The sequence below is a fragment of the Phascolarctos cinereus genome, unplaced genomic scaffold, assembly GCF_003287225.1.
Source record: "Phascolarctos cinereus isolate Bilbo 61053 unplaced genomic scaffold, phaCin_HiC Scaffold_726;HRSCAF=1367, whole genome shotgun sequence".
NCBI lineage: Eukaryota > Metazoa > Chordata > Mammalia > Diprotodontia > Phascolarctidae > Phascolarctos > Phascolarctos cinereus.
The window spans coordinates 142986948-143013662 of record NW_027556098.1 but is presented as its reverse complement, the minus strand read 5'-3'; the positions used below and the strand labels follow the sequence as shown (position 1 = coordinate 143013662).

Sequence of the window (26715 nt, the reverse complement as noted above, 5' to 3'; positions counted from 1 at the left end):
TCTCCTCCTGATTTAGATATCAAGACCATATTTGTATAACAGGAAGAGACTGAAAAGGTGTCTTCTTATTATTGCAAAACAATTTATACAGCATTAGAACTAATTGTTCTTGGAATGTCTGAAAAATTCACTTGTAAATCCTTTCGGTCCTGAGATTTTTTTCTTTGGGAGTTCATTTATGGCTTGCTCAATTTCTTCTTTTTTTAATATTGAATTAAATAGTCTATTTTTTCTTTTGTTAATATAATATTTTATATTTTTACAAGTATTCATCAATTTCCTTTAAATTATCAGTTTCATTAGCATATAATTGGTCAAAATAATTTCTTTTACTTCCTCCTCAGTTTTTATAAGTTCTCCTTTTTTATTTTCGAAAACCGATAGGCCATTATCAATGTGTCTGGCCTATGACCTTAGAATGAAGTTTCAAACACAGAATAAGTCATTTTTATTTAATTCCAAAGCAAAAAACACATCAACATTCTCTCCCCTTCCCTATCCCTCAAAAATAATACTTGGAAATGCAGGCTATATATACTTTTGTATTATTAAATCGTCTCTTTACTTTGTTTATATAGGTACCAGAACAGGTTACAAAAATGAATGAATGGAAAAGCAACAATTAAGTGCTGATATGTATCAAGCACTGTGCTACGCACTAGGGATACAAATATAAAACACTATGATGGAGAAAATTCTGCAAGGAAAAACAGGAACTAAGTACTCTACCTACACCAAATTTGTATAGTTTTTAATAGATTCATTTGTAGAAATGCCAAACCAAAACCCAACCAGTAAACTGAGATCTGCCAGTCTATTTTGAAACCTTCATCACCTAGTAAAAGTTGTAACTCCGTAGGTTGCCCCTACGCCTTGCCCCTCCACCCTCTCATTCTACTCTGAAGGCTTCAGTCAACACTGACTTCACCCCTCTCAGGGTTTCTCTCACACTCTTCCTCACAAGACACCCCAATCCTCCTATGCCACTTAAAGGACTCTGGAAATGAATAGTAGCTTCCCTTCACAAAAAGGTTAGAGATTCCTCCTGTACGCAATGGGACAGCCTCTATCATCTGCAAAACCAAAATTCTATCCTTCATAAAAAAATCACTTTAATAAAATAATTTAAAGAAATGAATAGAATCTTGACCAGTAATTATTCAACTAAGCTCTACCTCTGCCATTAGGCCTTTGGCAACATATGCTGGTCATTACAATCAACTCCCCCCTCTCCTCTTATTTCAATGTAATAGCTGTGAACTTTACCATCTCACTGTGGTTATCTGCACTCCTGCCAAGGTGAAAAAAGCTTTATGAAGATATTGTGGCTTTCTGTTACCTACTCCACAAGCCAGAAATCTCTGCTTTGATATGATCTGTGAGTACTTACACATTGTATCAGAGCTCATCTTACTGGAAATATTAGGACAACTCCTCTACATAGAAAACTTCATTAAATTACCCACTCCAAAGTTGGGATGCACAGACTACTTCTGAAGGGCCTTACCCACCTTAATAACTCACTTTATAAAAGCACTAGAAACTACTTTAAGTACCCAGAAAAAAGGGCTGAGTGCCTTCTGAATTCCATCATCTTTTCTAGCTCTCCTCTCAAAGTCACAAAGGAGGAAACACCAATGAAAATCAAGTTTTAGAATATAAAACAAGAAAGGTTCTTTCTTTTCAACATCCTATAGGAAAACATTTTAACATCCTCCCAATTCTCCCTCCCTAAATGTGTGGCCCAGTAGTTAGTGTTAACGCTAGGAAGTCTACAATGAAAGAATCTCTTGCTAACTAACATAGTCTGCCAGTACTTCCCTGAAGGAAAGAAAGCTCCCCTAGGATCTGTCAATACCTTTACCCTGTGAGGCCTAGCAAGTCATTCTCTTCTTTATCATCACCATCATTACTATCATCATCATCATCACAGCATTTATATAGCATTTTTAGGTTTACAAAACACTTTACAAAAATAATCTCATTTTATCTTCACAACAACCCTGGAAGGTAAATATTATTCCCATTTTGCAGATGAGGAAACTGACGCAAAGGGAATTAAGTAACCTGCCAGGGTCACACAGCCATTAATTGTCTGCGGTATCACTCACACTTAGGTCTTCCTACATCCAAGTCCTAACTGCTCACCCAGCTGCCTTCATGGCCAGCTCAATTCTATCTTCTTCACAAAATCCTTTTTAACTGGCTATACTGTTAATTGCTGTTCAAAGTATGTCAGTTTTGTCTCCTCCTCACTAGCTCCTAGGGGCATGGCTAAACTCTTACATATGAAAATCTGACTGATTAACAGTCTTGATTTTGATTATTTGCACACAGTGAGCCATGCTGCCCCAACTTGATGACAGTTGAGGTTCAGTGAAAAAGAGAGAGGGAGGGAGGGAGTAGCTGCTGTGTGTGGAACATTCTTTTCTTTCCATGGATCCTAGTTACAACCCAGAAGGAATCTAGAGGCCTGGAAGTTTTAGCCTCTCTCCATGGTCCAGGCATTGTAGTCTCCTATTTCAACCGCTATCTTTTCCAAGCAAGCGTGACCCTTCTCCAACCAAGGTGAAGAGAAATGCAATCAGAGCCACGAGATATCAGCATGAGATCTCTTTCAGTGCTTTCCTCTCACATCCCTCTTTCACCCTGCACCCTAGACACAAGACTTGAGAGTAAGGAGTTTCTACAAGAGATGCCTCTTAAAGATCAAGAAACGCCTGTACTATTTTAGCACCCCATAATGCCTAGCTCAACATCAAACATATAGTTGCCCACCAAATGTCTGAGGAATTGTTTTCACCTACTTTAGACTTGGTTTCCTCCTCTTGAAAATGAAATTCACTATGCTTAAAAAAAAGTCACTAAATCTCATATTTGCATTGACTCCACAATACTAGACGTGAACTTATACACTAAAGAGTTCAAAGATGAAGGAAAAGTTCCTATGTATACAAAAATATTCTACTTTTTGTGGTAATAAAAGAGCAGACACAAAGTAGGTGCCATCAACGGGGAAGAGCTGAACAATTTGTAGTATATGAATGTAATTCAATATTAAAAATAATGTAATTGTGTCAGACATACTGAAAATGGAAAAATCAGAGAAACTTGTCTTCCCAAATTTCTTGATGCAGAATGACAGTAACAATCCAGAGAACAATTTACATAATGACCACAGCAGTGCAAAGGAAATGTAAGGTCTCTGGTCAATGCAATGACAGAAAAAAATCTGATTTCATAATAATAATGGCAAAATATATTTCCTATGGAGGCAGCATGATCCAATGGATTCAGAGCTGGATGTAAATTCTGGGGCTATCTAGATTAACCTCATTTTACAGATGAGGAAACTGAGAAGTCAGAGGTTCAAATTCTGCCTCAGTTACTTACTACCTCTGTGACCCTGGACAAGTCACAACTTTCCTAGCTAACCAGCAGCAAAGTAGTTTTAATATCATTGGCCTAAGCAGAATAGCTCAAGAAGAGAATACAAGAGAAAGAATACTATATAATGCAATCTATCCCCGACGACCCCCAAAAAATGCCTGTGGGATTATCAATGCCACTGCTCCCCTATGGGTGACTGTGCAAAGCCTCATTCATTTTTTCACTAATTTCCTGCTATAATACAATGATTCAAGACAATTCCAAAAGACTCATGATGAAAAATGCCATCCAATCCAGAGAAAGAACTATGGAGCCTGAATGTAGATCAAAGCACACTATTTTCACCTTTTTTTGGTTTTTTGTGGCTTTTCCCTTTTGTTTTGTTTTTTCTTACACGACTAATGTGGAAATACGTTTAACATGATTGCACATGTATAACCTATATCAGATTGCCTGCCATCCTAGGGAGAGGAGACGGGAGGAGAAAAAACTGGAAACTTAAATCTTGTAAAAAAAAATGAATGTTGAAAATTATCTTTACTTGTAACTGGAAAAAAAAATAATGTTTACAAAAAAAAAACTTCCTGCTGTGTGCACTCAGTAGGAGGGAGTCTTCTCATAGACAATTATACAAAATACAATTAATAACAAACAAGAATTTGCCAACAATATAAAACAGCATTTGTGGTCAATGAAAAATTGGCATTTACCTACATTCTGTTTTAAGAACATGAAACACAGCTACAATTGCTATTTTTTAAAGAGAATTATTTTCCCTTTTTTCTTCCTCCTATAAAATAGAATTATTTTCCCCTTTCTCTTCCTCCTATTAACTTTTAGGCCTTAATAGAAAAAAACAAAAGAAGAAGCAGAGTTGTGGAAATTTTGCATTTTCAAAAGCTATTTGGAAATAATAAATCCAGTCTCTTCAAACCACAGTTGAAAAAACATGTCGAATGAGTAAATATTTATGTTAGAATTCTTTCCAACTTCATAAAAACCCATTTCTTTTTCTTTAAATTTATAAAATTAAACACTCTTAGCTAAAAAAAAAATCAGCTTTGATGCCATAATAAACTAGCCAAGAAGTATTTGTTGAGCACCTGCTATCTGTCAACCACCATAGAAGATCACAAGCAGAATGATCTGATCTCTCCCCTCAAAATCTCAATGTGAAGGACCAACACATACAAAACAATGTCACAAGACAGAGTACTGTGTCTAAGGGATAATAATAGGGATAATAATAACCATAACTAAAACAACAATATCTAGGTACCACCTTCTATGTGCAGGTATTATGCTAAGTACTTTATAAATATTATTTCATTTGATCCTCATAAACATCCTGGGAAATAGGTGCTGTTATTATCTGTATTTTACAGTTGAGGAAACTAAGGCAAATAGAAGTTAAGTGATTTGCCCAAGGTCTCAGTGAATGTCAGAGCCTGGATTTGAAATCAGGCCAGGAGTCCTGTACTCTATCACTCACTGCATCATCTAACTGCCTCTAAGGTAGGCTTTAAAAGATCTAAATCTGACTTGGATTTCAAAAGCCAAGGGAGATAAAATTAGGAATCATATGTCAAATTCAGTGCAAAGAGTCAAAGTCAGGATATGTTTGCCTTTGCTTTCCGCAATGTGCCCAAATCAGTTTGTGGACATGATAGTTCATTTATAATATCCAAATATCCAATTTCCATATGACATTTAGAAGCACAATGAATTTGGAGGGGAAAAAAGAACAGAGAATTGATTCTGAAGGAACCAAATGAATGATCAAGAACCAATAAGACAGAATCATAACAGAAAGTACAAGAGCTTTGACTTCCATTACTCTCATTTTTTTCTTATTAGGAGCTCAGTATTTCGAATGGAGAAGTGTTCACTTTCCCAGACAGCTCAATTATGGAACCTGCCCTACTATCATTGTCCCCAAGGATACCGTGTGACATCCTTCTTTCCAGAACTTACAATGTGTCAGCCAGTCCATTACACATAGGTCACAAAAGAGTTCTTGGCAATCAATGCCATTCCTGGCCAGGGACCTGAGCTGGCTTTTAACCAGAAACCTTAAGGTGAAAAGCTCAATATCCAATTACCAATCCCATACGCCAGAGGCTATCAACAGAGATTATTTGCCATTCATGAAGGACCATTCACATATTCTCCCATGACCCCACATTCATGAGTCCTAAGACACAACTTTAGGGTTGCAAATGCTTATAAACTTTCCAATATATAACCTTCTCTTTTCTATTCATTTGGCTTCCTTAAAAAGATATGCTGGACAAGGATTTTATATTACTTAACAAACCCAAAGAAAGGGAATTATCCATTTCTTCTGGTACCAAACATCCCAAAGTCACAAATCACTGGGTATAATACTTTACCGGTATCAAAAAACACCACACTGTTTCTTACATATAATATTTTTAATGGAAAGACTGCAGAAATGGAATAACTTAACCCAACCACCTATAGAAGAGTCTTCTTAAGCAAAGCTTACCTTATAATTACTAGAGTTCACCCAAGAAGTGGCAAGTCCATCCACAAGCTTATCTAACATGGTCTGATCATGTTCAAGATCGGCAGACTTCTGCTTGTCTGAGAAATAGTCTATTAGTTCTTGGCCCACTTGTAGTCGTTTCCCCACATCTTTCTGCAACACCTGTGCCAAGCAAGACTCCATTCGGTACTCCATGGTGGAATTCAAATACAGCCCAAGCCAGAGAAGCTAGAGGGCAGTCAGGCTGAATCCCCCACTAGGAAGGCTTCCTGGAGGCTGCCTCTTTGTTTGACAAAGGTTACTGAAGCCTTGGTTTCAAAGATGCAATCTGGGGAATGGCAACAATGCACCATGTGTGTCTCAAGAGCAGCTGGGAGGATATTAAAAGTCCAATTTAAATAACTAGCAGGAGATAAAGTATTGAGTAGCGCAGCAATACTATGCTATTGGCTCTAGAATACTTCATAATTCAGCAGTCCATTCTGAAAAAGAAGAAAAAGAGGAAAAATCAGTAGAGATTAAGCAGGCATAAATGTTATGAAACATCAAAATCAGGGACAGAGTAAAACACATTGTAGAGTGAGTTATAATTATGTGTGGAGTGAGAAACATTAACATTCGGCAACCAGATCTGAACAGCATAATTATTATTTTTATCAGAATATACATTGATACCCAAAGAAGAGAAATAATGAGTTCCATAATGAACATATGATTTTCAGAATTTTATAGCATATAAATGCAGTTGGCATGAAAGCAGTCTTTCCCCCTTTAGCACACAATTTCAAGCTCAAATCTTAACCAGTCTGACTCATTGCAAGTACAGCAGTTCACTAGTTTAAGTTCATTCTTTGAAATAACCAAAGAACTGGAAACAGGGGCACCTCCCACAGAAATATTTGACACCATTTTGCCAGCCTGACCCCATTAACTTAAGTCTGCCATGTGGGACCTGCCTTCTAATTGCAGTCTTTGCAATGTTGGTGTACAAGCTGCCCAGCCTCAAAGTAAGAAGAAATTTGGTCTCTGTCACTTATCCCTCTAGTGGATTACCAACCCAAGCCTATCACAATATGCACAACTTAAAATAGCACTACTTTTGCTTGATGAATTATTATGCCATTAGGAGAAACACTTTATGGGAGTAGGGCCAAGGGGCCAAACATTTGAGTGTAGAACAAGTCAGATTAAAATGTAATTGGGAAATATTTAACAAAATAAATATACAATAAAACAAATATTACACTTTAAAACTAATTCAATATGCGCCCCAAAGGGATCTTTATGTACAGTTTAATGGTGCTGTTTCTATTTGAGTTTGACACCACTGTATGTACAGCACTGGTTACCAACCTTTGGGTATTAGGAACTTTTTTTAAACATTAAAATATTTCACAAACACTCACAGTATAGTAGCTATAATCTATGGCTGTTTGGGATGTGGTAATTCCAATTCAGAACACAGGTTAGGAAACAATCATTTATGCATTAAAAGTGAGGGAATGTGGGAAAGAGAGGAAAAGCTTCAAAATTGGTTAGCTGAATTTTCCTTATAAACTAGCTAGCTCATTAACTTGCTAACTGGCTGAATAATCTTTCACACTAAATTATAACTACTGTTATATCCTTACTCAGTTATTAATAGTTAATGACTCAATTCCTACTTCAGAAATATCAGTCTATTCAATTCTTCCCGCCATAATTTTGATTAAGCCTAGCATCTTAATACCTGCCCTTCTCCCTTCCAATAAGGGAGCATTACTCATACTACAGATGTACGCCGACACACACTTTCTGAAATCTCTAATGTGTGTGTATGTGTATAATATATATGTATAAGATATTGACATATATATATATATATATATACATATATATATATATATATATATACACACACACACATACATAAAAAAGGGGGCAACCTTGGATTCAGGAACATCTAAGATCATGTTCAACTCCTAAGGGGAAGTCATTTAAATCACTTAACGCCATCAGTACAAACAAGTTAACAGAGTAGGTAGTGAGCTGTTCTGTTTGAGGGAACTTCCTCATCTGGCATGCTCTATAGTAATGAATATCACAAGCCCAGTCCAAAATTTTTTTTTTAAAAATCTAAACTTAGGAAATAAAAGAAAAATGGAGGGATGATTACATGCATTATGAAAAGATTCACTACAAAATTCCTTTGTAACAAGCTCCCCTAGTAAATAATAAACAGAATTTCAGAGTTCAAAAGGACTTAGAAGCTAAATAGTGTAACCCAGATCCAAATAAGAATCCTCTTTATAGTATACCCAACAAAACATTATCCACCCTTTGCTTGAAGACCACCGATGAGAGAGGAACCTCTATTTATCTCCCAAAGCAATACATGCCACAACTAACTAGGTCTAATTGTTAGAAAATCTCTTGTATTAAACACTAAATTTTCTTCTTCACAACCTCTTTCTATAACTTCTAATTCCGCCCTCTGGGGCAAAAGAGAACAAGCCTAACCATTTAAACAATAAACAATTATTAAGTATCTCTTATGTGCCAGACATTGTGCTGGGGTTAAGGAAACAAAAGAAAAGTGAAACAGTTCCTTCCCTGAAGGATCTTACATTGAAGAAAACATTAGGAAATAGTCAGCCAACCAGCCAGACACACATATGTGCGAAATAAATATAAGCTAATGTGTAAAGAAAGAACCTAGCAGGTGGGAGAAGAGGAAGACAGAGACCAGGAATGGCCTTAAGTAGTAAGACGTGGTATGTATGCCGAGTTTTGAAGGAAACTGGGCATTCAAAGAGGTGAAGGTAAAGAAGGAATGCAATCCCTCTTTCATAAGGGATGTTAGCTGTCATGTACTCTCCTAAGTCAACTCTTTCTTCTCTAGACTAAACATTTCCATTTTCTTCAACCAGTCATTAGGCAGCATGATTCTCAGCCTCATCACCACTCTGGCTCCCTTCCTCTAGACACTCTCCACCTTAAAAAGTGTACCCTAGAACTGAACACAATACTAGATATGGTCTGAGCAGGGCAGCAGTCATGTATACTGATGCCTCTCTTAATTCTTAAAATTTTGTTCACTTTTTTGGCTGCCATATCATGCTGCTGGTGGACATTCAACTTGTAGTCTACTAAAAAATCTCAAGTTCTCTTCCATCTGACGCGACCTCCCCTATTTTGAACCTGTGAACTTAATTTCTGACCAGTAAAAATTACCCAGTAACTGGTAAATATTGCTCTAAGGGGAGTAGAGGGGGAGGCCAAAGGACAAGAGACTTGTGTTCTAAATCCCAGCTCCATCACCTAACTATGTAAGTAATCTTGGCCTTCTTAACCTTGGTTTCTTCACCTATAAACAGAGAAGATACCTGCCTCGATTACATTACAGGTCTGTTGCTACATAATGCTATATAAATGCAAAATAGTTTTATTATTAAAGCATTATGGGGCAGACTTTATAAAATGCCTTAATGAACTCAAGAACTCTTATTATCTATTGCATTTCCTTGATTAGAGCAGTCTAGTGAGCCTGACCAAAAAAAAATGAAAGAAAGAACATAAAATAAAAGAATAGCAGTAAGATTAGTCTGCCAATTCATTAACCACTTATGGCCTCTATAGCTTACCTAACAATATTCACATTCTGCCTTTTATTGTTAGCCCTTTATGTGTATGTCATTCCTCCTGAGAGCAGGCAGCTTTCAATTCATGCTCAAAATCATGTAATCATAGAATCTTAAAATAGGAATGAGCCTCAAAAATCATTTAGTCCAAATTCTTCATTTTACAGACAAGGGAACTGTATCTAGCCACAATCCCAAATACAATGGGTGCTACAAACATTAGCAGACAGCAGGCTTTTGTTGAATAAATCAATTGTACACATTTTAGGTAACACAATAAACGGCTAAGCTGTCTAGCCCAGTGATTCTCAAAGGGTAGATCCCTGAAGATCCCTCAAACTCTTTCAGGGATTCCATAAGGTCAAAATTATTTTCATAATAATATTAAGATATTTTACTTACCTTCTAGTATAGTAAAAATCAATAGAAATAACCCAAATAATAACAAAAGCTTTTGGGGAGGAGTCAATAATTTTTAAGAGAGTAAAAAACCACTGGTCTAGTCTATTCAAAGAGGGGAAAACAAAGATGTTAGTCTGTAGAAATAATTACCTACCAATATAACATCAAAATGTAGGATGTAAAATTATCATCAGAGAAAAGAAAATCAAAAATACGTATTATATTTTAAAACATGTATTCTTAATAGCTAAAAATTTCCACTCTGAAGACCAAGACTTCAGAGGATCTTAGACCAAGTGCCTTTCTTTTCCTCCTAAGAGAAATATGCGCTCATCTGGAATTGGAAAATGATAGTTAATATCCCCTTTCCCCACCCCCCCAAAAAAAAGCTTCTTGATTTTTCCAAATGACAGAGTGATGATGTCCTAAATCTGCTTCATTTCAGAGACGAGGCCCTCTGAAAGTTATTTACAAAACCATCAAAGTTGTAAAGTCTCAATATTGGGGGTAATTTTCTAGAGCCAATGTCTGTTCTTCCATAATGTATACCAAAAGAAGGCTAACAGCTACCAAGAGCTATTATATCCTAACACCTATTATAGTGGGCAAGGTCAATGAAGAAGCCATTATATACTCTAAATCTAATCTGAGCCTTTTCATCTCATACCTAACACTTGCTCAGAAAGCACTCAATAATTTTCCACCCTCCTCTCATAAACCATCATTCACCCCTAAATTAAAAGAAGTCTCCTCCAAAGCAATTCCACTAATTCAAGGGATTTAAGTCCTGTATTATGTCCTCAAAACTCCAATGTTAACAAGTAGCCAGGAGTTAGCCTAAGGCTTTTCATGCCCCTTCAAAAATAAAAAGAGAAACAGAATTTCCAGTCATTTCCCTTCCGGCTTTCAAACTTTTATTATTAGAAATTTGTCCTACTTTTTAACTCTGACACACTGAAAAGAGGTTAGACTGTACTAGGGCCAGGAAACAAGCGTCAAGGAAAATAAAGCCCAACTAAGTAAAAATGAGAAGATTCCTGTCAGTATTTATCTAACCAATTCAATTTAGTCATGTGTGTGTGTGTGTGTGTGTGTGTGTGTGTGTGTGTGTGTGTTGCTATCTGTGGCCGTAACTCTTCCATTGGAGCCACATGACTTTTCTCTCAGTAAATATTTGTCAGGAAACAATTTGCGCCATAAGAACTCAGGGGAAACTTAGAATTGGCCAGTAACAAAAAATATGAGATAGATTACTGGGCTCACAAGACACAATACACAAAAGATTCACTTTCCTTATTTTTTTCCTTTTAAGATAAGAGGGCATCACTTCAGGGCTGTATCCCAAAGAAATCATAAAAATGGGGAAAGAACCCACATGTACAAAAATATTCATAGCAGCTCTTTTTGTGGTAGCAAAGAATTGGAAATTGAGGGGATGCGCATCAATTGGGGAATGGTTGAACAAGTTGTGGCATATGAATGTAATGGAACACTATTGTGCTGTAAGAAATGATGAGCAAGCAGACTTCAGAAAAACCTTGAAAGACTTCTATGGACCGATGTCGAGTGAAGTGAGCAGCACCAGGAGAACACTGTACACAGTAACAGCCATGTCATGCAATGATTAATGATGACAGACAATCCTTCCCAGCAATGCAAGGATCTAAGATATCTCCAAAGGCCTCATGATGGAAAACGCTATCCACATCCAAAGAAAGAACAATGGAGTTTGAATGCAGATCAAAGCATACTATTTGCTATTTTTTTCTTCTGTTTTGTTTGTTTCCTCTTTCTGGTGGTTCCTCCTGTTTGTTCTAATTCTTCCTTACAACATCACTAATGTGAAAATATGTTTAATAGGAATGTATACGTATAGCCTATATCACATTGCGCACTGTCTTAGGGAAGGAGGAAGGAAAGGAGGGGGAGAAAAATTTAAAACTCAAAAGCTTATGGAAGTAATTGTTGATAAATCAAAATAACTTAATAAAAAAAATTTAAAATAAAAAAAGGATAAAAGGGCATTTATGCCTCCTAAGCATTAATGCTCATCCAAATCACTAAGTTCAATGAATGCTTCTTTCTCATTCCCTTCAAAGTCACCACCATCTCTACTATATTGGTTAACTTAGACATAAAACATTACAGGAAGCAATTTCCAAAACTGGTTATGATTAAAATAAAAGCAAAAATGCATAATGTTTGAAAGTTCCTGAAAAAAAAAATTTAAGCTAGGTAGGGATAATTCCTACTTTATACAGAATGAGACTTTTTAGTCTTACATAGGAAATTAGAGTCAATTTTACCAAATCTCTTCATTTTATGGACAAGGAAACTAATCATTAAAGAAATCTCCAACACATAATAGCTATATGACCCTGGCAAGTCAGTGAAGAGGCATAAGATGGTAGAGTAGCAGGAAATACAGTGAGCTCCCCCACCAAAGAAAACTAGATCTAGAAAACACACAAGATTGAATCCTAATCAGGAATTTTTAAAAAAATCAAAATTCATTTTTGCAGCCCATGTCTGGAGACACTGGGGACGACCTGGTCAGGAGCATGCTACAGTACAGTCTCTGCTCCAAGGCAAGAAGAGGTACCAGGTACTAGCATCAAGGGCCTAAACTTGTGTAGGGTGCAGGAATGGGTACAAACTGGCAGAAAGTCACAGACTTCCCAGTTCCAAGTCACATACTAAAGGTAGACACCCACTTTGGGGTGGCCCTCCAGGCTAAATAGTAGTTGAGGCTCCTAGCACATGTGCCAAGCAATAAGCAAATTCAGAAGCAAGCAATAGTTCTGTGGCTGGGACCTTAGGAGTGAAATGTAGTCTCAATTCTAGCTTCCAGGTCAGTCTGAAGCCTGCAATGGCATGACTAGGGTAGAAATCCCAGTTCTGTCTCTATGAAACAGAAGAGCTTTCCATACAACTAATAGTGAGTGGGTGAGTCCATCAACAGTCTACTGGAACTCCAAATGGGCCAAGTGGCTCATAAGTGTGTTGCTCAGCCCAAAATCCACATCAGGAACTTGCAGACCCCAGACCAGGGGGACAACTATGAGTTCTTGCCCTGCTTCAGACTTCCAGATTCCTAGCCTGAGCTGCCGTTCTGAGCAACTATTAGAATAACATAATACTCAATTCTCCAAGAAAGGAGTAGCAAGAGCCCAGACCTTCCCTCTAGGAAAATGAGAGTCCAGCCCTATCATAAAGTCCAAGGCAGGAAGTAAGCTGTCAAAGTTAGTAAATGAAAAAAGAATACCACCATAACAGCTATCATGGTGGCAGAGACACTCAAGATACAAATTCAAAAGAAGAGAATGACTCCAAAATATTTACAATCAAAGCCTCAAAGAAAACACATAGCTTAGGCTAAAGTTCAACTAAAATTCCTGGAAGAGATGAAGGGCTGCTTTTTTTTAAAGAGTTAAAAATTATTTCTAAAATGAAGAGAGGAATGGAAGGGAAATGGGGAAAGAAATGAGAGCTAAGGAAGAAAAAAATGGAAGGAAAAGTAATAGCTTAGGGGCAGCTAGATGGCGAGTAGATAAAGCACCAGCCCTGGAGTCAAGAAGACTCGAGTTCAAATGTGACCTCAGACACATAACACCTATTAGCTGTGTGACTCTGGCCAAGTCACTTAACCCCAACTGCTTGCCGAAAAGAAAAGATAAAGAAAAGAAAATTAACAACTTTGGACCAAGAGGTACAGAAATTTTCCCATGAAACAAACTCCCTGAAAATTAAACCAAAATAGAAGTTAATGAATTCATGGAACAACAAGAAAAATAAAACAAAGTCAAAAGAATGAAAAAAACAGAAGACAATGTAAGGTATCTCAGAGCAACTTGGAAAAAGATCAAGGAAAGATAATTTAAGAATCACAGGATTACCTGAAAGCAATTACCAAAAAACAAACTAGACATCATATTTCAAGAAATCATAAAAACTACTTACATAGCTTAGAACCAGAAGACAAGGTAGAAATTAAAAGAACCTACCAGTCAACAACTAAAAGAAAACCCAAAATGAAAACTCCCAGAATTATAGACAAAATCCAGAAATTCCAAGTTAAAGGGGAAAAAAATACTGCATACAGCCATAAAGAATTCAAGTATCAAGAAGCCACAGTCAGATGATCACACACTATTTAGAAACCACCATTACAAAGGTGAAGAAGGCTTAGAATATGACATTCCAGAAGGCAAAAAACATAGGCTTACAACCATAAAGAACTTATCCAGCAAAACTAGGTATAACGCTATGGAGGAAAAAATGGATCTTTAATGAAACAAAAGACTTCCAAGCATTCCTTTCATTTTACATTTTCCAAGCATTCCTAATGAACAGACCACAGCCACACAGAAACTCTGAAACACAAATATAGGAGTCAAGACAAAGATAAATAAACATATGAATAAATAACCTTAAAGGTCAACATCAATAAACTGCTTACATTTTAAGATGGGAAGATAATGTGTCCCCATTAAAACCTATCATAGAGGAGGGGAGTCAAAGAGAAAGTCCAATTAGAAAGAAGGCCTGAGAACAGGAAAGGAGAATGCATTAGTTGGGAAAGAGAGGAAGGCTAGGGAAAATTATTTCATAATCAGTGTACAAGTAGATATCCATACAAACGAGGTAGAGAGAGCAGCTAACACATGAACTTCACTATTATCTGAACCAGTCAAAGGAGAGATGAATATAGTGTCTGTCTCCACACACACACACACACACCCCTCTTATCAGCAAGTGGGTAGCATGTTGTACTATTAGGCTTCTGGAATTGTGGTTATTATGCTGATCATAGTACTTAAGTCTTTCAGAGTTGTTTGCACATGTTCTCTCTCCATTAAAATGTACACTCCTTGAGGAAAAGAAGGTTTCATTTGTATCTTAGGGTGCTCAGTTTAGCAAAATACCTAGAAAGCAGTAAGCACTTGCCGAGTGATTGATAATCCCAAACCTATTCAGCTAGTCACTCTGTAGAAAACAAAGGTAAATAATAATATATGGTCTCAGTCTTCAAGGAGTTCAAAATCTTATACATGTGAGAAAAATTATGTAAGTGCTAAACAGCAAATAAGACAATACAATGGCCAACCACTTGGCATGAGACAGTAACAATTCAGGAGGGATAACTGACCTAAAAAGTCATGGAAGCTTCACTCAAAAAATAGGACTTAAATTACCTTTTAATAATTGGTAGAATTTCTTTAGAGCTAAATTCAGCATTCTAAAGAAAGAAAAATCATAATGAAAGTGCTAATCAAAAGCAGGAAGGTGAGAATAAGTACAATGTGCTCAAGTGAAAATTAGTAAGACCACTTTATTTGGATCAGAAGCTTCTTGTATGGAACTTAAGGTTGGAAAGGTTAGAAATAGATAACAGAAGGCTTTGAATACCTTTAGCAAAGCTATTACTCTAACCACCTTCCCTCCCCTCTTATTTTTTTCATGATATAGATCTAAATTAGGATTTCCTACTAAAGATTCTGTCTGAAAAAAACTTTTAGGTCACTACTGAAAAATCAACCAAAGAGCATTTATTAAAGCCTATAAATGTGACAGGACACTGTGCTACACACTGAATATATGACACAAAGCAAAGAAAATGCCAGAATATGAAAGGTACTTAATTTAAAAGAAAACATCCAAGGGTTAAACAGGTTATGACCCAGGTTTTGGAAAGGGAGAAAAATATGACAAAAGGTCAAACCAGAAATGAAGCACTTAGACCTGAAGCAAAGACCTGAAATACTTTCTCACTTAAGTATCAAAAAAATACAAAGTAATTGTCGGCCCCAGTTAATCAACAGCCACATCCCAGAACTACCCTGGAAACAACATAGAGGAATTCAAGTAGGTTGAAAGGTCAGCTAAAGCCAGAAATGTAGTCTACACTAACACTAAGTCTTCCATGGGGCGAGGGAGCACGGATTTATAGAAACAAAAAGTGTCAACAGTTTGCATCCTCGTTTCTACCAATTACCATGAATAAAGTACAAGCAATATTAACACACACACACACACACACACACACACACACACACACACACCCCTTTACTGTGCCCTATATGCTAGAAGTGTCTTCTTTTATTACCCTTCTCTCACATCTCCTTTGTTTCTGTCTTCTCTTCTCCCTTCCTTCTCTTCAATTATCCTTGGACCTTTTAACCCAAAACTAAGGGAGCCACTATACCTAGGGAAACTTCCACTCCATTCAACCTTACAACATCCAGTCCCCTCCCAGTTTCAATCAAACCAAAGAGATGGTAGATGCATCTAAAACTACTCCACCAAGCCAACAAACCAAAGAGAAGATTGGAACTAATTAATCCTCACACTGTCCTATAACTAATAAATTCCCACTTACTGCTATGCTAGTTTGGAATTCAAAGCCCTTCATAACTTGCCTCCCTTTCCTGCCTTTCCATCTTCTTACACCTTACATCCCACCCCATGCATTCTGTGATCCATGACAATGGCCTCCTTGCTGCTCTTTGAACAAAATGCTATATCCCCCAACTCTGAGCATTTTCACTGGCCACCCCCATACACAGAATGCTTTCTCTCCTCATCTCCAACAACTAGATTCCCTGGTTTCCTTCAAGTCGAGCTCTGATGGCTCAGAGTAAGTGTAAACCTGTTTCCATTTTGGCCAGATACCCTGATGTCCCCTCCCAGTTGTGGGGTTGTTTTTTGACTAGGTAAAAGAGGCCATTCTTTGCCTCATTTTTCACCTAGCCTTAATTACTGAATGGGCGTTGCCTCAGTGAAATTGAGACTTGGGAAAGACCTTAGCTCTCCCACTGCATCCTAGGCCACATCTAGTCATCTTGATCTTGCCACTGGGCCCAGATGGCTCCAGAAGAGAACGTGAGGCTAATGACTTTGCACAGCCCTCCCTCACCTAAATCCAATTCACTTGTAAGTCATGACATCACCTTCCTGATGAATAAAAATCCCACCTTCTACAGGAAGCTTTTTCCAAATCCCCTTAATTCTAGTGCCTTCCCTCTGAGTATCTCCATCTTAACTTAAATATAGCTTGTTTTGTACTTAGTTGTTTGTGTGTTGTCTCCCCTATTAGACCATAAACTCCTTAGGAGGAGAACTATCTTTTGCCTTTGTTTGTATTCTTAACACTTAGCACAGTGCCTGGCACTACAGGAGCTTAATAAATATTTATTTACTGACTAACAGGTTCCTGCTATTTAGTACCACTGTCTAAGTACCTCTCTCCCTATACTTTCATCCTTATCTACCTAAATCCACCTCAATCCTTATTTTTCTCTCCTCATGCTCTCCCACAGTATCTCCGTGAACATTCATTCTATTTTTAAATTCCCATCTGCAATGCTGGGAAGAAGGTATGGAAAGAAGGGCACACTAATGCACTGTGGATGAAACTGTGAACTTGTACAACCATTCTGGAAAGGAGTTTGGAATTATGTAAATAAAATGAGACAAAAATGTTCATACATCTTACACAGCTATTTTGTCATGAGGTAATTAACAAAAAGAAAGGCTCCATAAACATCAAAATATTTATAGTAGCATCTGTTATGGAAGCAAAAAACTGGAAACAAAGTAGATGCCCACTGACTGGGAAATGACTAAACAAGTTGGGTTTTATGACTGCTCCATAAGAAACAAGTTATGATGAATACAAAGAAGAACTGGAAGACTTACAAAAACTGATACAAAGTGAAATAAGTAGAGCCAAGAAAACAATCTACATAAGGGCTATAACAATGTAAATGGACAGACTAACCCCCATAAAATGATTAAATCTAAATGCTATTAAAGTGTAAAGAATAAACTTGACCCCTAAAGAAGAGATATAAGAAGGCACCTCCCTCTGGTCCATTATGGAGGTGAGGTCCACAGGTGTCAAATACTGCATATGATATCAGACTTTTGAAAAATGTGATGGTCAGTTTTGCTGAACTTCTCTTCTTTAAAAAAAAACTTTGTTAAAAGTTTTTTCTCTAGGAAGAAAGATGGGAATGAAAATGGGTAAGATGATGCAACGTAAAAACAAAAGATAGCAATAAAAATGTATTTTTTAAAACCTTTCCTTTGTTCTCTGTTGATTTCTGTTTCTCACCCACCTTTTGGCACTATATGAATATCATTTTCTCAATTAATCAATGAGTATTTATCAAGTGCCTACCCTGTACCAGGCACTGTGTCAGGTGCTGGGGTTACAAAGACAAAAATGAAACCATACTTTCCCCAAGGAAGTTTATATTCTCTGAGGTGAAAGCCATATACATAAATAAGTATATACAAAATAAATCCCAAGTAATTTCTGAGGAAAGGCACTGGCAGCCGGGGAAAGATTAGAAAAAGCCTCCTCTAAGTGGCATATCAATCGATTGGGAAGAAACCAAGGACTCTAAGAAGCAAAGGTGCAGAGGAAGTCTATCTATGATATGAGACAATAAGCATAAAGGCAGAGAGAGAGACAAGAACTGGATGGTCACGTGGAAGGTAAAACAAAAAGCTAGAACTATAAAATGTGTGTTAAAAGAAGTAATGATTAATAAGACTAGAAAGGTAGGTTGAAGCCAGGTTGTAAGGAGCTGTAAATGCCAAAGAGGAGAATTTGAATTTGGTCTTAAGAAAATGAGAAGTTGGGGCAGCTAGGTGGCACAGTGGAGAAAGCACCAGGCCTGGAGTCAGGAGGATCTAAATTCAAATCCAGCCTCAGACACTTGACATTAGCTGTGTGACCCTAGGCAAGTCACTCAATCCCGACTGCCCCACCAAAAATAAATAAATAAATAAATAAATAAATAAAGGATTAAAATTTTTTTAAAAAAGAATGAGAAGGCACTGAAGTTTACTGAACAAAGGAGTGGCATGATTAGACCTGTATTTTAGGAATATCAGTTTGGCAACAAAGTGAAAGACAGAACAGAAAAAAAGAGGCAGAAAGACCAATTAGGAAGACTTATAATAATACAGGTGACAGGTGATGGGGTCTTATTAGGAGGGCAGCTCTGTAAGTAAAAAGAATGGGACTAATGAGAGATAAGAATCAGGAAGATTTGGCAACTGACTGGATAAGAGCTGAGAATGCCTTCAAGCTTTTGGATCCGGATGACTAGAAGGATGGTAACGCTTTTGACAAAAATTGAAAGGTTTGGAAGACAAACGGTTTTGAGGAAAGATAATGAATTCTTTTTTATACAAGTTGAGTTTGAGATGCTTATACTTACTAAAATATCCAAAAGGCATCTGCAGATATACAACTGGAGCTCAGGAGAGAGATTACCACTGGATATATAAATCTGGAAGTAACCAGACATAAGAATTAAACCAATGGGAACTGATAAAAGTCTTCAAGAGAATAGAGAAAGAAGAGCCAGGATCCCTTAATAAGCCTTGTCATATACTTACAATTTTTGGAATACCGATAATAGTAGAGCAAAGGATAATGACTACAGGAAGGAGAAGAACCAAGAGAAAGCAATATCATGAAAACCCAGAGGACAGAGAATCTGGGAAAAGAGAGTGAACAAGAGCAACAAATGGTGCAATGAGATCAAGAAGGTCATCAGATCTGGCAACTAAGAGATCACTGGTAACTTTGGAAGGAAGAGTTTCATCTGAGTGATGATCAAACACCAGACTATAGGAGTAGAGAAAATGAATGAGGAGAAAAAGTAGAGGCAACAAGAGTAGAGAACTTTTCTAGAAGTGTGGCTATGAAAGGGAAGAAAGAAAAGGACAATGGTTTAAAGAACTGATAGAGTAAGTGAGGTTTTATTGGGGTTTTTTGTTTGTTTTTTTACGGTTGGGGAAAACCTATGCATGTTTGCTGAACATAAGGAAGGAGATAAAAAAGTTAAGACTGAAGATTGGAGTTGGGTGAGAAGATTATGAGCACAATCTGATGAAGGAGATGAGAGAAGACAGAATCAAGGATACATGGAGAGCACTGGACCATAGAGAAAAAAAATACTTCCTTGTCAGAGACTAGAATAAAGGAAGAGTTGAAGAATGATGTGCTAAATATTGAGATGCACAGAAGGGAAGTTAATAGTCTCTCTTACCCTAAGGGAAATATGAAGGGAGGTCCTCTGCTAAGAGAATGGAAGAAGTTTGAAGAGAGAAAGGAAAGTTTGGAACAGCTATGGAGGTAAGTGAGAATCAATTCAGAAGGAGTAAAATAATCACTCTGCTGTAGAGAGGGCCCAATTAAGATACGACTTGGGTTTGAAAGGCATGAACAAGTGGTAGAACAAATGGGCAAGAAACTTAAAAGCAGAAAACAGAAGAATATGGAGCTGGTTAACTATCAGATCAAGACTAGGAAGATAGGAAAGTGAAACCAAGGCTGGAGTGATGGCCTAGAGATCTCAGTGAGGATGAAGTACAGGTTTAAGAGAAGTGACACAAAAAGAGTGAGAATGAAAGGAGCTTATGTTCAGTCACATTAAAGAATTTCAAAACTCTTGATCATGGAAATGTAACATTTGTGGCTAATGGTAAGATCAAAGGTGTGACCATCCCTGTGTGATGATGCTGTGTCTCCTAAAGACAACTATTTTTACCACTCTCTTCAATACTTCCATAAACACTTCCAACAGATACTTCCATAAATGCCCTTTCTCATAGGACCTATATGAAAAACCAGCCTCACTGCCACTTCTGGAACTCTGGTAGACCACTCAGCCTCCCCTTTGAAATTCCTACTATCTAACCCTGCTACTCTGTCTGTAACTCTGACATTGCCATCCACTGATCTCCAGAACATTCTTCCACCTCCTTTGATAACTTTGGCATCTAACTTAGACTCCAACTCAAACTTGACTACTGTCCCTGATGATTTCAATATATGAACACAATATATGAACTTCCTAAGAGCCTAGTCTTTCAGTTCACCAACTCTAATCAACACTTACAACATCTTTACTGTATCCCAGCCTTGCACAGTAAGCACTAGTGGTAAACTTTAGACCTGAAAATGTTCCATCACCAAGATGAAGAATTCTGACATTCAGCTCTCTAAGCACAATCACCTGTTTTCTACTCACCTACTGCCCCACTCCCCCTAAATCTATTCATCCCAAATGCCTTAATATTTCCTGTTCTACCATTTCATTACTCCTGTTTATCCTGGTAATTCTTAACCCTGGATCACTCCAAATTCAACTCAACATTTATTAAAGAACTGACAGATACACATGATAAAATGTGTGTTATATATACATGAACATATAAATGTTAAGTTATATATACAATTATTTAAGATAATTTGTGCTTACACATATACATTTACATATAAAACACTTAATATAGATAATAAATGGCTAAGGCACTAAAGTCTTCCCAACTAAATCCAACATTCGATCCATTCTACCATCCTGCCTACACCTAAAGTGTATTGAGTGCTATGCTACAGTTGCTGAGGAAGGCACAAGTTTACTCTCTGCATTCTCTTCTAGTACTACTACAGGAAGCTATAACATGTTACCTGGGCCCACTACAAATTCATGCTATTCAACCTCAGCTAGACCCTCACCTATGCAAGGCAACTGTTTCATTCATCTTTAATAGACCTCCTAATACACAGCTGTTTGGGGAAGAAGAGATTTATAGGTTTCCAAACCTTAATGCCATGTCCCCCCACTCCCAAACCATGTCATGTCCTACTTTAAGGAGAAGATTCAGATAAGCATGAATATCTTGCCCTCATTCCTGTCTTAAAACCTCTCTGTGTCTTCACCCTCTTTTCCCTTGGTCTCTGAGAAAGAGCCAGCCCTGCTTTCTCCCAAGGTTAATCCTGCCACCCTCCCCATACCCATGCCCATGCCCATGCCCCAGGCTCTCCTTCAGGAACTTGTTTCAACAATCAACCTTCTTGTTATCTTCAGTGTCTCCCTCTCTACTGACTCCTTTTCCTCCACCTACAAACACCTTTGGGTCTCCCTAGACTATTAAAAAAAATCTTTCTTCAACTGAGCTATTCTCCCAAATTATTGTCCTATGTCTTTTTTCCTCTTTATTACTAAACTTCTAGTAAAAGTGCTTTACACTTGTTGCCTCCCCATCACTCATTCAACTTTTGAAATCTGGCTCCTGTCACTTTCACTTTACTGAAGCACGCTCTCTTCAAGGTCATCAATGACTCAAATGTCAAGTTCCACGTGATTTCTCTGTCCTCACATTCCCCAACCTTTCTGTAATATCTGACACTGATGACCAGCCAACTCCCATGTCTTCAATGACATTCCTTTTCTAGTTCTTCTACTAGATTCTGACCACTCCCCTTCCTATTTTCCTTTCCCTGGATCATCACCTGACCCACACCAAGTGTGGTCATCCACTCCAAAGCTCTTCTCAACAATCCCTTGGTAATACCAAACTCTCATGGGTTCAGTTAACAACTCTATATAGATTTCATCCTGATCTACATATCTGGCAGTGAGCTCCAGTCATGTATTTCTAATGACTCCTGACATTTCTACATTAATGTACCATAGCACCTCAGACTCAATCTATTCAAAATTGAAAGGAGCATCTTTCTCCCTCCAAAATGCCTTTCTACCTAAGTTTCTCACTCCCCTTTTTAACATTCAATTTCTGCCCCATTTCTCTACTGTCTACAAACATATCCAGGGCTAAACACTTCAGATCAATAAATATTAGTTTAATTTATAGTGGCATTCTGTAAGCAGAAGATGTGGACAAGAGGCTTTGCAACTATTTACCTTGAAAAATTAGGATTCTGAATGATGTCTGAAGCTCACTGCACAACATTTTCTAGTGTATAGTGAAGAAAATAACTAAACTCTCCTCCCTTCTATCTCTCCTATTACTGCAGAGGGCAACATCATCCTTTCAGTCCTTCAGGCTCGCAACCTAGGAGTCATCCTGAATTCCTCACTATCTCTCATGCCCCATATCCAATCTGCTGCCAAGGCCATCAATTTAACCATTTCTCACATATGCCCCTCACCTTTCCTCTGACACTGCTACTACCATGGTACAGGCCCTTATCACCTCATGCCTAGACCATTGTAATAGCTTGCTGACAGGTCTCCCCTGCCCCAAGTTTCTCCCCACTAAATAAACAAAATAATTTAATCCCAAAGAACTGGTGGACAAAAGAAATCATAGAAATGACAGGATAATTCCATCCTAAAAATTACAACAATGATACAACATAACAAAAGCTTTTGGAATGCAGCCAGAGCAATCCTTAGGGGAAATGTTTTCTCCCTTAAAACTTTCATCAATGAAAGAGAAAAGAACGAATCAACAGACTAGGCACAGAACTAAAATAACTTGAGGAATTATTATATCCCCAGTGGACAGAAGAGGAAATTAAGGCTAAGAAAATTTAAGTGACTTACCTAGGGTCACACAGCTAATAAGTGGCTGAGGCATTAATAGTACAACACTGTAAGAAGCAACAAAAAGGACAGTTTCAGAGAAAGATGGGAAGACTAGTACAAACTGATATATAGCGAAGTGAGCAGACCAGGAAAATGATTTATACAATAACAAGACTATAAAAAGAAACAATTTTCAAAGACAAGACCTCTAATCTAAGACAAGACCTCTAATCTATGAAATGACTAACCACAATTCCAAAATATGATGAAGAAGCATGCTACCCATCTCCTACTAAAGAGCAGGTGGTGGTCTCAAGATGCAGAATAAAATATACACTCTTGGACATGGCCATTATGGGACCTTGATTTTGCTCGACTGTGTATATTTGTTACAGGTGTTCCTCACCCTCCAAATGGGAGTAGTAGAGACAGAGAAGCTAGGAATAAGGTGCATACACATATACACACACACACACACACACACACACACACACACACACACACGAGAACAGAAGGAATCATAAGGTACGACAACTTTGAAAATTACACAACATTGAACTTATATATAAAAAGAAAGGCAAGTTATACATAACAGATTAGCAGTTTCATGTAAAAAGTATATGAAAATGCTTATTTTACTTGATGTTTAAGTTCAAAATCTTTTAAAATGGGGAAAAAATAAATGCCTAAGTTATATATTCATAAAATTTGTACACACAAACTGGAAAAGATGGCCAACATAGTAGATGACAGAATCTGGATCCAAAAAGATCCCACACTGGGCTGAATTTAATAGACAAAATTTAATAGGGATAAATGCAGTTTTGCACTTGGATACTTAAAAAAAAATCAACTTCACAAGTATAAGATGGGGTAAAATAACTACACAATGTATAAAATACTTAAAGTCTACCTACCAATAGGTATACATAATATAAACACAACTATAAAACCTTCTTTTATGGAAATATAAACAGACATAAATAATTGGAGAAATGTTGCTCATGGTTAGGTTGTTCAGCCAATATAACAAAAATGACAACACTAACCTAAACTGATTTACTTATTCAAAGTCATAACAACCAAATTATCAAAGGATTATTTTAGATTTAGAAAAAAATTAAATTCATGGAGGAAAATTGTTTGTTTTTGTCCTTCATTCTCTTTTTTTTCCTTTTTTTCTTTTTTTTTTTTCAGGCACTTGGGGTGAAGTGATTTGCCCAGGGTCACAGAGCTAGTGTCAAGTGTTTAGTCTGAGGCCAGCTTTGAACTCAGTCAGGGCCAGTGCTCTATCCACTGCGCCACCTAGCTGCTCCCTTTGTCCTTCATTCTCAAAGAGGATCAGGAAAGTGATGTCATGACTTGCAAGTTAACTGTATTTAAGTGAGGGAGGGCTGTGCAAAGTCATCAGCCTCACTCTCTCCTCCCACGCCATCTGGGTCCAGTGGCAAGATATAGATCAAGACAACTAGACATGGCTCAGGATGCAGTGGGAGACCTTGGCTTTTTTAAGCTAAAGTCTTTCCCAGGTCTCAGTTTGACGGAGGCAACACCCATTCAGTGATTAAGGATAGGTAAGAAATGAGGCAAAGAATGGCCTCTTTTACCTAGTCAAAAAGAAAAAAATCAATCTGGGAGGGGAAGACCATCAGGGTTTTTGGCCAAAACAGGAACAATTGCTATTTACACTCACTCTTGACCCATCAGAGCCCAAACAATGACCAAGTGAAGTTTGGGCTGGGATCCAATCAATGAGAGCCAGAGTGATATGGGAGTAAGGCATGGTCCTTAAAAGAAATCTAGCCTGTAAATCCCAAGATATCTTGAGAGGCTTCAGCAATCAAAATTTATATTCCTTTGGGCAGAGAAACCATAAGTAAGGGTACGAGGAAGAAAATACAAGGATCTCAAGAGAAATAGGAAAAAAAAGTAGGGAAAAAAGAGGGCTTACAGTAGTACCACATCTCAAATTATATTACAAAGTAACACTCATGAAAATGATTTTATACTGGTTGAGAAATGGGAAGGTCAATCAGAATTTGATAAACCTGAAGACACTTTATATTGAGGTAATAACTCTTTATTTGACAAAAACTTCTGGAAAAACTGGAAAGGAGACTGGCAGAGACTAAGCATAGACCAACATCTCTCACTTTATACCAACATCAGCTCCAAATGAGTACATGACATAGAAACAAAAGGTGGCATCATAAACAAATTAGAGGAACAAGGAAGAATTTAGCTTCCTGATCTACAGCTAGAGGAAGAGTTCAGGACCAAACAAGAGAAAGAGTATCATGACAGTAAGATACTCTTATCAAGGTCTCACTTCCATGATATATATGAAACTGATGCAAATTATTAAGAATAAAGGCCATTCTCCAACTGATTAGTTTTCAAAGAATGTGAACAGTTTTGAGAGGAAGAAAGTTAAGCTATCAATAGGCATATAAAAATATTCCAAGTCACTAATAAATAATAACCAGTCAACTAGTGTTTATTAAAAGCCTATTAGGTGCCAGGCATTGTACTAAGTGTCGAGGATACAGAAGCAAAAAAGAGTTCCTGCTCTCAAGAAGCTCACAATCTAATGAGGGAGACAACATGCAAAAACAATGTGCAAACAAGATATAAATAGGATAAATTAGGTGCAGTCTCAGAAAGAAGGAATTAAGATTAAGAAGGACTGGAAAAGGCTTTTTACAGAAGGTAAGATTTCAGCTAAAACTTGAAGGAAGTCAGGGAAGCCAGGAGGCAGAGATGAGGAGACAGATAGCATTCCAGCCAGTGAAAAGGCAGGCAGTCAGGATATGAAGTATCTTTTGCAAGAAAACAGCAAGGAGGCCAGTGTTACTAGAAAAATAATTCATGGAAGGGAATAAGGTAGAAGAGGGCTGGAAAGATAAGAAAGAACAAGGTTATGAAGAGCTTTTAAAGTCAACAGAAGACTTCCTATTTGGTCCTAGAAGTAACAGAGAGTCACTAGAGTTGACTGAGTTGAGGTGAGGGGAAAATGACATCATCAGACGTGCTTTAGGAAGGTCACTTTGACAGGTGAGCGAAGCATGGACTGGAGTGGGTAAAGATTTGAAGCAGGAAGACCAATCAGAAGGCTACTACTGCTACAGTTCTGGCAAGAAGTGACAATGACCTATTCTAGTGCGGTGACAATGTCAGAGGAGGGAAGGGGGCATATATGAAAGATGTCACCAAGGTAGAAATAACAGGATTTGACAACTGAATGGATATGAAGGATTCAAGGCAGTGAAGAGTTGAAGATGACTCCTAGGTTACAATTAAAGCAACTCTGAGGTTTCACCAAGAACACTAATGGCACTGTTGGTGAAGCTATGAATTGATCCTGCCATTCTGGAAAGCAATTTGGAATTTTGCCCCCCAAATCATTAAACTGTATTTATACTCTAACCCAGCAATA

At 37.5% G+C, this 26715-nt stretch overlaps 1 protein-coding gene across 6 annotated transcripts in view; it reads right to left on the bottom strand.

Moving 5' to 3' along the window:
• Positions 1-26715, bottom strand: part of CLASP1 (cytoplasmic linker associated protein 1) — a 351771-nt gene that overhangs the window by 307519 nt on the left and 17537 nt on the right. For all 6 annotated transcript variants that reach the window (XM_078146793.1, XM_078146794.1, XM_078146796.1 and 3 more), the window contains exon 2: positions 5900-6381. In XM_078146793.1, coding sequence (XP_078002919.1) covers positions 5900-6094 — 195 coding nt within the window. In that variant the 5' untranslated portion in view covers positions 6095-6381. The remainder of the gene's footprint in view (positions 1-5899; positions 6382-26715) is intronic.